General features: G+C 36.2%; 1 protein-coding gene across 1 annotated transcript in view; it reads right to left on the bottom strand.

The window, feature by feature from the left end:
* Positions 1-1,660: 1,660 nt before the first annotated feature.
* LOC115435201 (collagen alpha-2(I) chain) overlaps positions 1,661-15,193 on the bottom strand; it is a 39,159-nt gene continuing 25,626 nt past the window's right edge. The window contains exons 18-27 of the mRNA XM_030157466.1: positions 15,097-15,168; positions 14,610-14,645; positions 12,598-12,642; positions 12,450-12,482; positions 9,947-10,093; positions 7,219-7,395; positions 6,209-6,299; positions 4,435-4,512; positions 2,729-3,472; positions 1,661-1,934 (exon numbers count right to left, since the gene is read on the bottom strand). Coding sequence (XP_030013326.1) covers positions 3,267-3,472; positions 4,435-4,512; positions 6,209-6,299; positions 7,219-7,395; positions 9,947-10,093; positions 12,450-12,482; positions 12,598-12,642; positions 14,610-14,645; positions 15,097-15,168 — 885 coding nt within the window. The 3' untranslated portion in view covers positions 1,661-1,934; positions 2,729-3,266. The remainder of the gene's footprint in view (positions 1,935-2,728; positions 3,473-4,434; positions 4,513-6,208; positions 6,300-7,218; positions 7,396-9,946; positions 10,094-12,449; positions 12,483-12,597; positions 12,643-14,609; positions 14,646-15,096; positions 15,169-15,193) is intronic.

The raw sequence follows: 15,193 nt of genomic DNA, 5'->3' as shown, positions 1-15,193 counted from the left end.
GGAGATGAAGCTGGACAAAAGCATAAACCAAGGCAGCTGTAACACAAAATATGAGGAAGGTAAAACTGAAGTTGGATCTTAAATTATCCTGTTACAAACAAATAAAATAACAGGATGAGGATCGTAAAATGAAAACACAGAAAAATACGTTCAGTGAGAAGTCTGGTTATTTTTGATAGTTTAAGGATCGTCAGCCAATCCTACTTTAGCCCTCCTCATCTTACAATGATTATGCACTTTGTAGTTTTTTTTTTTTTTGGAGGCTGCTATTTTGATCAAAATTGGAATCCCACTGTTTTTTCCCCTGAAAAATAATCATGCCTACCTTTCAGAGCTTAAATCTGCCCACAAACTAGGTGCTAAAGTGGTCTTAAAATTCAGTGTACCAGGAAAATCACTGTGGGCAACACTGAGAAAAACACCAGAATTAACTTTTAAAACCACTTGACTTTTTCCATCTCACTAGTTGTAAAATGTTACCAGCAAGACGTAGAAATAAATTAAAGCTTTTAGTTTTTTCAACATTCCTGTAACACTGGACCAACGATAGCTGATGCAGTGACTTTAAAAACACTGGACTTTTTCATGTCATTGGTGCTAAAATGTTACCAGCAAGACGTAGAGACACATTTAAGCTTTTAATATTTTTCCCCATTCCTGTAACACCGGACCAAAGTTAACAGGTGCAGTTATTTTAATATTTCACTCATTCCTCACTTATTATCACAACATGTCTTTATTTATTGGAGATATTATCGTAATTTATTGTATTTATTTAACATTATTTATGCACTTTAAGAAGCCAAAAAAGGAAACAATAAATCATTACAGACACTGATTTATGCAAAATACAACTTTAACCATAGGCTTTAACAGGTATCATTAGGAATAGTGACTATTAATGTGACAGTCTGTAATAAAATTACAACGTAGGACAAATTATTGAGCCCTAACTGGGTTCCACAAATGCTAAGAATCGAAAATGGTGTAGTTTTAAAATCTGTAATAAATGTGTCATCAACAAAGTTCCTTTGGATGAGGCGAGGCTTTAGTTAGTTATATTCATCTCTAAAGATGCTCTCTCCTGCTTTACGTCAGTCTTTGACTTGGAAAAATGTTGCATTAGGACCTGAAGTTCTCACAGGATTAGTTTTCAATAGTTTTCTTGAAAAATTGTTTGCTGCTTTTGACCCTTCATACTCAGGACCATGGGACTGTTTACTCCAATGTTTGTTTTGTTATTGTGAGACACCTTCAGCTCTAATACTACTGAGGGAATATCCATGTCTTCAAGCCAAGTATGAACAGATATGCAATATGTTCCAGGTGTTTTATTTGCTAGCACTGACATCACCTGTAGTTTGTTTATTTATTTATTTTACAAGTCCTACACCATCTCACAGCATCTTAATTATCACATGATCCAAAGAGTGAGTTCTTAATGTCCAAAACGCTACCCTTTCAGTAATGTAAGCCTTTATTTTTCATCAAATATGAGCCAAAAAACAAAAATCAGGTATTTGCTGTGATAAAATGTTTATAACCATGACTGCTGCTTAACTCCACCAAGTTTTGTTTTGTTTTGTTTTTTTCAAAGAATGTGTGTCAGAAGCTTTGAATGAATGTAACTGCAGAGTTTGTTTGTTTGTTTTTTTTTAAATTTTATTTTATCAAAATCAACTGTAATGTGTCATGTCAATAATGTTTGTAAAGACAAAACCTTTCCACCTGTGGGGCTCTTGCATTCATTATCTTTAGTATAACTGGTGCAAATGCAATAAACCTTATATTAACTTTCTCTGCAATCTGTCTCCTTTATTACAATAATCAAATATTCATCTGCTTGATGTTCTCGACTTTAGCTGTCAACAAATCTTCTTACTATTGCCTTTTTTACTGGGATCTGAGTTACTAATTTCATTCCTCCTTGAATACTTAAAGGTGGGGTCTGAGATCTTGGAAAAACGGTTCGAGCTAGCTACATTTTGAAAATACTCAGTTCAAAAGTCCAAACCCCTCTCTTCAGACGTCCCAGAGTACTGGCACGCGCAATGCTTGTTCCCGAGGGTTCACGAGCGCTGCACAGCAACAGTTCACCAGCTGAGGCTCTGATCTGCTCTGTACCCGGGTTGGGCTCCAATGCCGTCTACAGTCCGGTCCGGTCCAGCTGAACCGTCTCTGACACCGGCTGAGGCTCCGTCCCCTGCTTCGCTCCTGTACGCCTCAGGCTCCTACCCCGACTACGGCCCTGGCTGAGGCTCCAGCTGGCGTATCCATGCAAACCTCATTCAGTTTCCTCTAACCCCCCCGCTCTTCCAGAACAGCCCCAGTTCAGACCTATGTGACTAATGTTACATTTCCTACTGATTTATGTTAGTGACAAAACAGTTTGCCGGTGAACTTTCCATCCTAATAGAACTAATATGGCCAAGTTCTGGCTACGCTTCCTGTGTAAGTGCTCCAGCCTCTGAAAACACAAAGAGGGGTATGTGCAGAAGGGGGGAGGGGGGAATGGCAGTTGAGTTTGATAGACATATCACCGCTCAGTCATTTTGAGTGAGTGCTCAAAATGATTGGACGGTGTTTTTTCAGTCCTGCCTGTTCCACAGGTGACTGATTTTTTAAATTTTTGTGTTAGAGCATTTAATTAATAAGTTGTAATCGGAGTGTGAAGGGGATTTTAAGGAATATAATAAAAAATGCTCCAGAAAAACATCTCAGACCCCACCTTTAATTTGGAATTGATGTCATTTATGTCATTTAATTATTTTTCAGCATGTATCAGTGTTACAAGTGATATTGGTAAATTAAATGAACAACAAACTGAGGACGTCGACTTAAAAAAAAAAAAAAAAAAAAAAAAAAAAAAACATTTACAGTTTATCTGAAATGCATTTCAGAGAACAGTACACTTTGAGATACTTTACAAAATATTTACAGAGTATTATTTATTTTTGTTTATTTTTTTATGGTGACTGGAGACTAAACAAAACAGACACTAAACTTTGAGAACAAATAATCATGGGATCATTTCACATCAAGCTGAGTTGTTGCTGGCATAGTTTATATAAAAGCTTTAGAAGGTCAGAAGTTCACTGGACACCTTGTCCGGCTTGGATGAAAGTCTTTGTTGTTTCATCCTGCAGAGTTCCCCGTTTCTCATGATTTTTCTTGACAGCGGGGTGCCCCACAGTACTGTACTTGACCCAGTGACATTTTCAGTCAGTCATTTAGAACGGAGCAGGTTTTTTTGCTCTGGTTCTGGTTTATATTTTGGAGCTGCTGGGTCCTTTCACCAGGCCCTGCTCTTTGCGCATCACCGGCGCGTGGATGCTGCAGTCCCGTGCTTCACAAAACCCGGGAACACCCGCAAGCCCGACCATCCCAGTGATACCCACTGGACCAGGGAAACCACGTGGACCACGAGGACCCTCCATACCATCTTTGGGTTCAGCTGGGTGACCTGGAAGACCTGAAAAAGAAAGTCAAATATTGTACTAGTGCTGACAAATAAGTGACTGACTCCTCATCATGAAAACATTACTACAGGAGGGTACAGCTTATGTTTTAATTTGAAAACAATGTAACAACACCGTAATGTCAATAATTACATAATCTCATGTCTGAACAGAGTAATGTAAGTTTTAATGCATTTTATAATGTCATAGTAGGTTTATGTTGAAAGGATAAACGTACTACAACTGCCAATTATTTAAGAAATGATAACTAGCTACCTAAAAACTGAAAGGAAACGTATATTTTATGTGACAAAATATGTTGTGAGGTTTAGGTGTTCAGGAAGTTTTTTTTTATTTTTTTTGGTTTCACCCTGCGGAATACCACAGTTTGCATTGTTTTTGCCAACAGTGGAGTTCCCCATGGTACTGTATTCGGCCTACTGACTTTTTTCAGTTAATTATTAACAACATTGTCATTCTGGTTTATTTTTTGGAGCAGGTGCGTCGTTTAGAGGCACTTTATTTTTTAATATTAAAACCTAGTGAGGAACACAGACTCCTTGTACTTAGAATAATACCTGAAGTTGAAACAGGTCAATGTGATTTTTCTCATTCGGCTTGAAGTCAAGTTAAACGATGGATGTATTTAAATCTCCAACTATTTACAAACTTGATAGAGAGCTGCTTAAATGTGGAAAAAAGAACTTTCTACATGTTTTTCTATTTCTATGAATTTTGTATTTTATGATGTAATAGTAGGTTATTTACACAGATAAAACAAATCTGATATGAGGCTATCATCCTTGCAGCTTTTCAGACAGTGTTTTCAGAAACCCCCCCACACCTTTCTGATGATGATTATTTTTGTGTATTCTGAGGAACACGCAACTATCACTGAACCGACAAATGATCTTAGCGTGTGAAAAGCATCTTCTCTACAGCTGTTAGGGGGTTTTTGTGAGTAACTGTACTTTACCTCTGGGGCCTTGTGGTCCATCGGGTCCTGCCAGGCCTTTACCTGGGTCACCTGTGGCACCTTTTTGTCCCTTTGAACCTGGTGAGAAAAAACAAACATGTCCGTAATTCAGGAAATTAAGCCGAAGAACTTAATTTCACAATAGTACTTTTCATTTCTTTACCCTTATTACTTCCACCAAGGAGGTTATGTTTTTGCCAGGGTTTGTTTGTCTGTTTTGTGTGTCTGTTCATTAGTGTGCAACATAACTCAAAAAGTTATGGACAGATTTGGATGAAATTTTCAGGGTTTGTTGGAAATGGGATAAGGAAGAAATGATTAAATTTTGGTGGTGATCGGGGGTGGGGGGGCCCACGGGGGGGGCACTGATCAGCCTTGGCGGAGGTCTGCGCTCTCCGAGTGCTTCTAGTTTTGTATTCAGTGTTTGACTCCTTTGAATTCTTAAGTGTTTGTCTCCTTTCTGTACCCACCTGGCCCACTTTCATGGACTTACTCAGAAATAGTTGAGTTTTTGATTCCTAGAAGGATACCTCTTATGATGCCATGTATTGATATTTTCCAACTATCTAAACCTCCAGATGTTGCTACAGCAGCAGCTGAACTCACGGCCATTTGCCTTCACCGTGCACCAGCAATATTTCCCAAAAATCACATCAAAGCTCTTATGCAATTTTATCAACTTATATATCATTCATGCATATAATACTAAATAGTGCCTTTAATATGTATCCAGCTCTATATAATGACCAAACATGACCTTTGACCTGGACGCATTTGAATATCATGTTAGAAAATACAGCAAAATCATTAGGTTTGACTTTTAAAATCTAAAAGAACATTCTTACCCACCTTATAGATTCTATTGCTTGAAATATGTTAAACACTATATTTATAGATAAAATACATGAAGCTTTAGAATCTATGAAGAGGGCAAGATGTTCAATTTTAAGGCAAACTAAGAAGGTTTAAAAATTAGACATATACATGCAGAAGTGAATGGAACATCCCAGATGATCACCTAAACATGTCTGATTTACAAATGTTTGTCATTATTATGATCATAAGTGTTAGTTGCTTTAATGGAACCCCTTTCCAGTTCAGTAAATCATGTCATTATTAATACAAAAGAGTTTCATTCTTAGTATTACAGACATTGTCAGGCTAAAAGGGGTCAGTTTTGGAGATTCTTGATATTGCTGTTTTGCTTCCGCAACTGAGTCATGCATCACTGAATATGGTCCAAAATGATTTTCTAGACATAATTATGCATTTGACTGAGCCAGACACACCTATTTTAAATAAATCCAAAGTGGACAAAACAGAAAGGACACCAAAACCTGTCCTTTTACTCATTAACTTGAGTTTAATTTGTGCTGTTGAGTAACAAACTTTTAATAGCTACACTTACAGTCACTAAAAACCATAAACTCAGACTGAAACTACTTAAATGGCCATAAAACCTATCCCAGTTTTTTGGTCAATGTCCAGTAACTGTTTAATCTGAGCAGTATAAAGAGGAAATGACAAATACAGAAGAATTGGACATGACTAAAAATGAAAGATGAAAAAGTGAAAGCACAGATTTAGCACAATATCATCATATTCTATTAAAAGAATGACTGAAGAAGCTGAGCACATGCATTTAAAACTGAAGGGATTTTAGGTTAACGTCCTCAACCAACCTGATTCATTTGAAGTGATTTGCAGGAACACAAATATAGTGTGACCTGTAAAACATTTAGTCCTCTTTTATGTTCGTAAGGGTTCTTTTTACCTCGTTCACCCTGTGCTCCCTTCTGTCCTTCCAGACCTCTGTCGCCTTGAACACCTCTGGCTCCTTTTGCTCCAGCTTTTCCAGCTTTGCCCTTAAAGAAGAAATTAGTTTGTTTGTTAAAAGCAAAATATAAAGCAAGATATAATTTATTTACTTTCTTATCAAATGTTTTAACAGTTAACATACATTTCACTGACTCTCTTCACTTCCTCATATTTTTAAGATATGTAATATTTAATCCTCATCTGTTCTCATTTTCTTTAACCCATAAAGACCCAAACAATCACCGCAGACCAAAACCACCTACTGACCTAAAATGTTTAATACCCATTGATCCACAAATCCTATCAATACATGTAAATAATTGATGTAAAATGCAGTTTTTCATCTTTTCATGGTCATCAGATATGACCCATTTGGACGTTCAGAGGCTCTGTAGTGAACGTGGAAACACCGTCATCTTCTACAACATTGATTCACCAGTAAAACCCATGGAGTTGGATCAATGACAGTGGATGGAGACGCTTGTTTTATGTTCAGGCAATGGTAAAGTTTTCAGAAAAAGTCACTTTTTCTTCATTTTTCTCTGTTTTTGATAAAATAACCATCAACTTTAATCTGAGTTTTAATGAACATTAACATGATCAGTAAATGAAATATAGGAAAATACATGACTTTCACTGAAAAAATGCAAAATACAGAGGATAAGGTTATAATAAATGCTGATAAATCACTTAAGAAAGGTTAAATACAGAGAAAAATTAATTTGAAAACTGCCATAAAAGTAGCACTAGGTCTTTATGGGTTAAACTGTAAAGACTATAAAACTTGACATTAAAGACATTTGGATGCACAGGGTCTTAAAATTCAGTTAAATTCCCCTAATTTATTTATGTATTTTTTTGCTGTGAATCTAAATATTGATTCTTCTTTCTTGTCCTTCAGTATCAAAGCAAACATGATCATCTTCCACACATTGAACAGCGGTGTGAAGCAGGTGTGAGACCTACAGCTTTGCCTGGTGATCCCAGTGGTCCCGTGACCCCCGGGGGTCCGATGAGTGTGCGGTTGTTGATGGGGCAGCCCTGGGAGCACTTGGCCCGGATGGAGGCTGCGTACTGGGAGATCTGAGATGTGACCACACCTTTACAGAGCTGGAGGACCTGCTCATCTGTCAGACCAGGACCCTGTAGCAGAGGAAACACAGACACAAGTAAATAATTAGTCACTTTATTTCTTTCCCAGTGTAGGAAAAAAAACATAGCAACATTTTAAACATTGCCAGAAGAAGCTACTATATACACTACTGGTCAAAAGTTTTAGAACACCCCAATTTTTCCAGTTTTGTTTTGAAATTCAAGCAGTTCAAGTCGACAGTAGTGGTCGTAATAAGCAAGTCTCAGTTTCAGCTGTGAACAGAAGACTTCCAGTGGCAGGTTTGATGGGTCGAGTTGCAGCAAGAAAGCCATTGCTGAGACTTCAGAATAAGAAAAAGAGGCTTGGCTGGACCATGAAACACCGCCAGTGGACTACTGAAGACTGGAAGAAGGTGTTATGGACTGATCAAACCTGCAAATGGAAGTCTTCTCTTCACAGTTGAAACTTAGACTTGCTTACTACGACCACTATTGAGCTGTGCTTGAAGCTGTTGTCCTGTGAGTCTCCTATCACTCCAGCTGTTGACTGTCATTAACTTGTCTTCTGATTCTGTTGTGGCTTTGGCTCTACCTCTTCCTGTCAGCATTTCCCCCAGTTTCTGAGTGCCTTTGGATGGAAAAATTGGGGTGTTCTAAAACTTTTGACCGGTAGTGTATGTGCATTTACAAAGAAGATATAGTTAGTGTTTAAAAACAACCAGAACAAATCTAAATGTTTTCTAGATTTGTGTGCAAGATATAGAAACATTTCATTACTGTCGATAAAAAAAAACAAATTTTCTTGTTGTATTGGATTAATTCATCATCATTGTAAGAATGCAAAAGACAGATATTGAATAAGACGTTTATCACCAGAAAAGGACTTGTTCTCTGGAGATAAGAACAATTATGGAGAACCTAAACATCAGTGTCATATCATAACGTGTGATTGAATGTGTGAAACTAATGTGTTTCCCTTTAGTATCAAATGTCACATGCTTTCATTACTCATCTGATCTGTGATGAACCCAGTAAGTAAAAAGAGGAAACAAATTTTCAGTTTCTCATGATAATGGGTTGAAAATTCATTATCTTGAGAAACAGACCTTGTTTACTTGGGACAACTTAACCAGAGAAAATGAGCTTTAATTTGCAATACACTAGAAAAAAACAACGGCAAGAAAAGGAGCACTAAAGCAAGTAGTTATTAAATTACATAAAATTGAGTCAAATAGTCATACAATATATTCCAAGACTTAATCAAGTCTATGTCTTCTCTTTAATTAACATAATGGTAATGATAAGTGATCCTTGATCGAGGACCAGCTGGACAAAATAAAGATGACTTCTTATTTTAAGGTCATGGTCCAGTCTTTGTATCAACAAAGTGTTGCTACGTTACAGTGTTTCCACACATAAATGTTACTGGTAGCGTTATCTACATTTAATACACCCTGTTGTCATCATCTGTGCCTGCCTTTAAAGACATGCTGCATCTAACTTTGGTGTGTTATTAATTAACTTATTTTCAATTTCTTCAGTCCAAGGTTATTATCGTTAACAAAATCTAACGAAATGACAAAAACTACATTTTTGTTAGCTGAAATAAATAAAAACTAAAAAATTAATGGGAAGGAATGCTTCTCAGACCAAAAAAAGAGTTTGTTTGAGGTGCTCTTTGGAAAAAGGGATTCAAAAAGTAGATATAAACTGAAAGAAAAATCCAAGGCACTCTCTTTAAACATTAAAATGCCTTTATTGACATGGCACAGTCATATCTAGACCCTAGATATGAGGGTCTAGATCTGACTGTGCCATGCCAATAAAGGCATTTTAATGTTTAAAGAGAGTGCCTTGGATTTTTCTTTCAGTTTATATCTAAATAAAAACTATAATAAAAGAAAAAAATGATAAACTGAAACTGTATTGTGTGCTTACAAAACTAACTAAAACCTAAAAATTATGGATAAAATTCCCTTCATTTTCGTCTTTGTCAATATCGGATTGATATGAAATCGATTTATTTCGCTCAAACAATTTTAGCTGGCGGCACTTTGCGGTCTGTCACTTCTTGTCACTTGTTTAAGAGTCAGTTTCTCGTCCCCACTCTACCTGGCAACATGGAGACTAAAGTTAGGAGAAAAGCCAAGTCCTGTATGGGATTTATGTGAATACAACGGCGAGGAAGATAAAAGATACGAAAAAACAAAAACTAAATTAAAACTAAGCATTTAGAAAAAAACTAAAACTTACAAAAACTAGCAAACCTTCTCTAAAACCAATTAAAACAAACTGACTTAGTGAAAAAAACAGTCAAAACTAAATAAAACTAAACTATAATGAAAAACCCAAAACTATTATAACCTTGCTTCAGTCTTTAGTCTATTTTTATGATGACAGCCTTCCTCTGGTCCAGAAGTGCAGACCCAAAAACTGATTTCACACCCACATGAACTGAACTATGGGTCACTTTGATCCACACCAAGGAAACCTCTTTAGACCCGACCGTAGACCACCTGTTTGGTCAGATCTAAAGAGGCAAATTTGGATTGGACTGAATGAGAAAGGTATGAAAGGTTCCACAGATGTTCATGTCACTCACAGGGGGTCCAACCACCCCTTTAGATCCTGCTTTGCCCTTGATGCCCTGGTCTCCCATCGGGCCACGGTCTCCTCTGGACCCCGGGATGCCAGGAGGACCGATAGGACCAGGAACCCCGGGACGACCAAGAGAACCTTTTGGTCCACGCTGATGGAGAAGAAACACAAGCAGAGTGAAGTAAAGGTGAATTTCAATGAATGAATGAATGTTTTATTTTGGACATAAAAAACCCAATACACCACCAACAAAAGCCCAAAGCAAATTAACAAAATAAGACAACCAAAAAACAAATTTATACTATTATACAAAAGAAACAAACACTTTTTGGTGTTATTTCCACATCTTTTTAATTGAACTCTGACTAGAACTGTAGTATATTATGTTAGTTGTATGTATGTTTGTAATATTTTGACTCAAAATTATGTATTTAATAGAAACAAGACACTGTAAATTCAATGAACAAGTGGAGCAACAGTTTCCTAATGTCTTCTACGTACAAAAAAATCATCAGTTGAGCTTGTTTTAGCGGTAGTGGTGTCCATTTGATGTAATATAAACAGCTGATAATTTAACGCAGAAGAATACAAGGCTTTTTTAAATACACATCTATAAATGCAGATTTTTTTTTACTTAAAGCCAGTAAAATACACAACAAAGAGAGTTTCTGTCTGTTTCTGAGACATGGATTAAGGTTAGTCTGAGACATTTATCATTTATGTCTATAAACCAGGGGCAGAAGGAGTGTTCAGAGCTTTACTTTCTCACTTCCCATGTCATGAAATTCAATGACTTGTTTTATTACAAAACTATTCAAATACTGTTCCGAGCCAAAGATTACTCCCAAATTCTGTTCAAAAGTTCTTTTTGATACAGGAAAGCCAGTACGATTTCAGAGGTGTTTTTATGTTTACTGTACAAAAAGCCGTTATATGTATAAAAAGATGCATTTCTGTTACTGGGGTTAAATGATGGAATGACATAAATGTAAATTTAAAGATGTGCAATTCAATAATGGTTTTCAAAACACTGGTTTGGAAAGACCTTTTCAAGGGGAACAAGCAGGAATGATTTTTGATCTCCTGATGGGAATATGGAGAGACATTTGTTACCTCTGCCAGAAGGTATTGTGATCACTTTGCTTCGTGTGTTTGTTTGTTTGTGTGTTTCTTTGTTTGTTACCAACTTTACAGGAAAACTATTACAACAATCTTTACCAAATTGTACCCACAGATAGGCCTAGGCCCTGGGACGAACACATTAAATTTTGGGCCAAGTAGGCCAAAGTTCAAGGTCACAGCAAGGTCACAAAATCTACAATTTTCCTATCTCTCATCATTGAGCAATTTTCGAAAATTCATAAAAAAATTCAAAACGACTCCGATTAGCCTCCAATTTGATCCACCCATAGTTTATAACACTATCTTGTATCTGGCAAAAAATTGTCCACATCCACTGTGGAATGTGGACTCTGTGGACATTTCAATTTAACATTGAAAATCCTATTTACGACACATTTTTCATTATAACTCAACAAATATTGATTGGAATTTAATATAATTTGACATACACATGACTGGTACCAAGCTTCAACTTTTTCTGTTGTATGGAACAACCTTGAAACTGTTTAATTTAAAAAGAAACAGTCGATCCTCACATGCACACCGTTCAGGGTGCTTGGTGGAGATTCGCATTCTCTGAACAATTGTTTCTTTAGTATTCAATTAAATAGAATAGATTTGCAACCAAAAAAGAGATTAGAGAACGAAACAGAATAGGTTTCAATCTATGGAGAGACATTTGTTTCTTTATTATTCAATCAAATACATGGGGAGCCTAAAACTGATTTAGATTTGAATGTAGGCGAGGTGTATATAAGCATGTAGCTTCTCCCTAAGCCTCTTCAGTCTCAACATAATTCGCAGTCAGTTGACTTAAAATCAGCCTCATTGTTTGTATTTTCTGTATTATGGATGATGACTGAATAAACATAAACCTGAAACTTAAGTAAAAAAAACACTAATTCAGCAGTACAAAAATAGTCCAATGCAAGTAAAAGTATTTCATAAAAAATCCTACTTAGCTAAAATCAGGAAAGGGTATTTTCTGTAAAAGGAAGTTTGGTTTTTCATTAAATTCCATCATAAACCATCATTAGGTTATTAAACTTTAACATCAGAGGTTATTGTTGTTTCTGCAGGAGGTAGAAAAAAATACCTCCAATGGATTTGAAGGAAACAAACAATGTAAAAAGCACATGAAGGTTAATAAAAAACACTGGTTTATCCATTAACTATGTGTTAGGTTAGTTCTATTATCATGTGTCAGTGAAAAGGGCTGTGTTTTATTAATTTTTTTCTTAGATGTAGTGGTGTTGAAGCATGACGCAGAATACTCAACTTGAGTATCTGTTTTCATTGCAATGCTGTTTTACTAAACAAAGCAGAATGTACCCATATTATATTTGTCTTTCTATGTTGTCAGACTTTAAATAAACAATGTTCACCTCTCCTTTGTCCCCGCCGTCACCCACGCCTCCCTGTAGGTAAAAAAAAGAAGAAACAAGAACAAGCTGAAAGGTGAGGAATTCCCAACGGGTACAGAAAAAGGAAGTAAATATGATCCAGTTTCATCATCTCTGACGGGGGATTTACCTTTTGTCCTTTTGTTCCTTTGATTCCTTTTTTCCCTCCAGCGCCCTTTAAAATAAAACAACATAAAATTCTAGCAATGAAAGGGGAAGTTGTAGTAAAAATGACAACAGGTGCTGCTGAGTGAGTCACATGACCAAAACAAAATATAATTAGGTAACGAGCAGAGGAGAAGAAAAACTGGTCTGTGGTTAAATTTAGTCCACGTGTGACTTTTATAACAACACTGGTTTTTATGTGACTGTGCTTTTATTGTGTTTATTCCCCCAACCAGACCTGTTTGCACTTGGAAGAACAGACCGGAAACTGCTGAATTCAGATCTAGGATAAGCTCTAATTCCCAGCATACTAAATAAAACAGTTCCCATCATCAGGAAGCTAAAAATCCCACACTGAATTTTTTTACGGCATTTTGCTGAAGATTTCCTGGTTTTTTTTGTCATGATTTATGACTTTATGTGAAAGTATGTCCTCTGCCTGAAATCTTGTTGTGCCCTAATTTGGTGATGCTATGTCAGTGGCTCCTTCCATAATCATCTCAGGGCCAACAAATGTGAAAATGTGGACTGTTGTAGCTGCTTCATTAATGCAAGCGGAAAAAATTCTATCTCTACTACCTCCAGCAGGGTTCCCGCAGGGTCTTAAAAAGTCTTAAAAGTCTTGGATTTAGAAATTTGTATTTAATACCTTTAAAAAGTCTTTAAAAGATATTAAATTTGATATGTTAGGTCTTATGTTATGTTGCCATAATACTGGCTGTATTGTGTTTAAGTGTGTCTGTTAAATGTCCAAGCTGCAAAGAAAGTAACGTTAGTTGACTCAGTTCCACCCGTTCCAACCCGACAATTTAGAGAGAAATTAGGAACCAATTTTCGGTAACTTTGCAGCCTCTGGTGAGAAATGACTTGGAACTGTGGGAATCAAGGTGTTGGGGTAAATAAATACATTTTTCTAAATTGTAAGAGTCATGAATTTTTGCCAGTGTGGCTGTGAAATAGGCATTAAATTCTCTTCTAAGTAGTCTTAAAAAGCTCTTTAAAAAGTCTTAAAATTAACTTGTAGAAACCTGCAGGAACCCTGTCCAGTTCTGACCTCTGCAGCGCCTCCACCTGGTCAAACTGTCACAGTTACGTAACATATAAATTAGCTAACACATGATTGTTTTTTGGTATGAAATAATGGTGCAATTGCCAAAAACTGACACTGGAAAACCTTACTAAATCACCTAATGGGACTCATTTTAATAAATGTTTTCCCTCCAAATTTGTACTTTAACCCATAAAGACCCAGTGGTACTTTTGTGTCAGTTCCCAAATAAATTTTTCTCTCTATTTAACCATTCTTAAGTGATTTATAACCATTTATTCAAATATTATCCTCTGTATTTTGTGTTTTTTTTCAGTGAAAATCAGGTGTTTTCCTATATTTACTTCACTGATCATGTAGATGTTCATTAAAGTTCAAATTAAAGTTGAGGGTTATTAAATCAAAAACAGAGAAAACTGAAGAAAAAGTGACTTTTTCTGCAGAGATATCAATAACTGAACATAAACCAAATGTCTCCATCCACTGTCATTGATCCAACTCCATGGGTTTTACTGGTGAATCAATGCTGTAGAAGATGACGGTGTTTCCATGTTCACTACAGAGCCTCTGAACATCTAAATGGGTCATATCTGATGACCATGAAAAGATGACAAACTGCACTTTACCTGAATAATTTACAAGTATTGATAGGATTAGTGCATCAACAGGTAAAAATCAGTTTATATCAGTAGATGCGTTTTGTCACCAGTGGATGTTTGAGTCTTCATGGGTTAAAATGGAAACTCCTACAAATAGACATGCAGGTTAGGTGCAAAAGTAACTTTGTCAACAAATTTCCAGGGATAACTTTGCACTGCATGTCAAAGTTTTGGTGTAGCTCTTAAATTAATTTCATTAAATTAATCCTTAACAAAAGATTATTTATCTGGAACAAAATTAATGTGAAGGAGTTGTGTTTAAGAGCTCACCTTCTCACCATCAGGTCCTGTCTCACCTTTCGCCCCCTGGAGGAAAAAAAAAACAGCTATAAACTTGATAATATTACCTAAAAACACAGAACTATAAGATAAAATTAAAACTCCTGGAGCAAAATATTTATGTATACAGTAGTAACTACATATATACTGTAATAATACTTATTTTAAGACCTGGTTTTCTCTACAGTGATTAAAACTTTATGCCCAAAGTTATTTTTAAAGTTGAGTACATCTAGTACTGATGATGTTTAATCTATGTTTTCACTGTGTTTCCACTAATTTTGATACATTTAATGTTAATTTAATGTTAATGTGATATTAAAGTTTGTGTGTTTTACATTTAGATGCATGTACAGATGTGGAGGAGGTGACATTTATCACCAGATACAGCCTCAGTATCTAGTAATAAATGAGTATCAGTCTTGTGCAGGTTTTATTGTTTTCAGTTTTGTATCATGGGAGTGTTTTATGCACACACAGTTGAGCCCTGAAGGCCTTTCGGTCCTGGTTTCCCTGGAATTCCGGCATCTCCTGGCTCTCCTGCAGGTCCCTGACAGACAAAGAAAAGGGAATAA

The sequence above is a fragment of the Sphaeramia orbicularis genome, chromosome 16, assembly GCF_902148855.1.
Source record: "Sphaeramia orbicularis chromosome 16, fSphaOr1.1, whole genome shotgun sequence".
In the NCBI taxonomy this organism is placed as follows: domain Eukaryota; kingdom Metazoa; phylum Chordata; class Actinopteri; order Kurtiformes; family Apogonidae; genus Sphaeramia; species Sphaeramia orbicularis.
The sequence above is the reverse complement of the archived record's forward strand: the minus strand, read 5'-3'. Positions and strand labels throughout refer to the sequence as shown.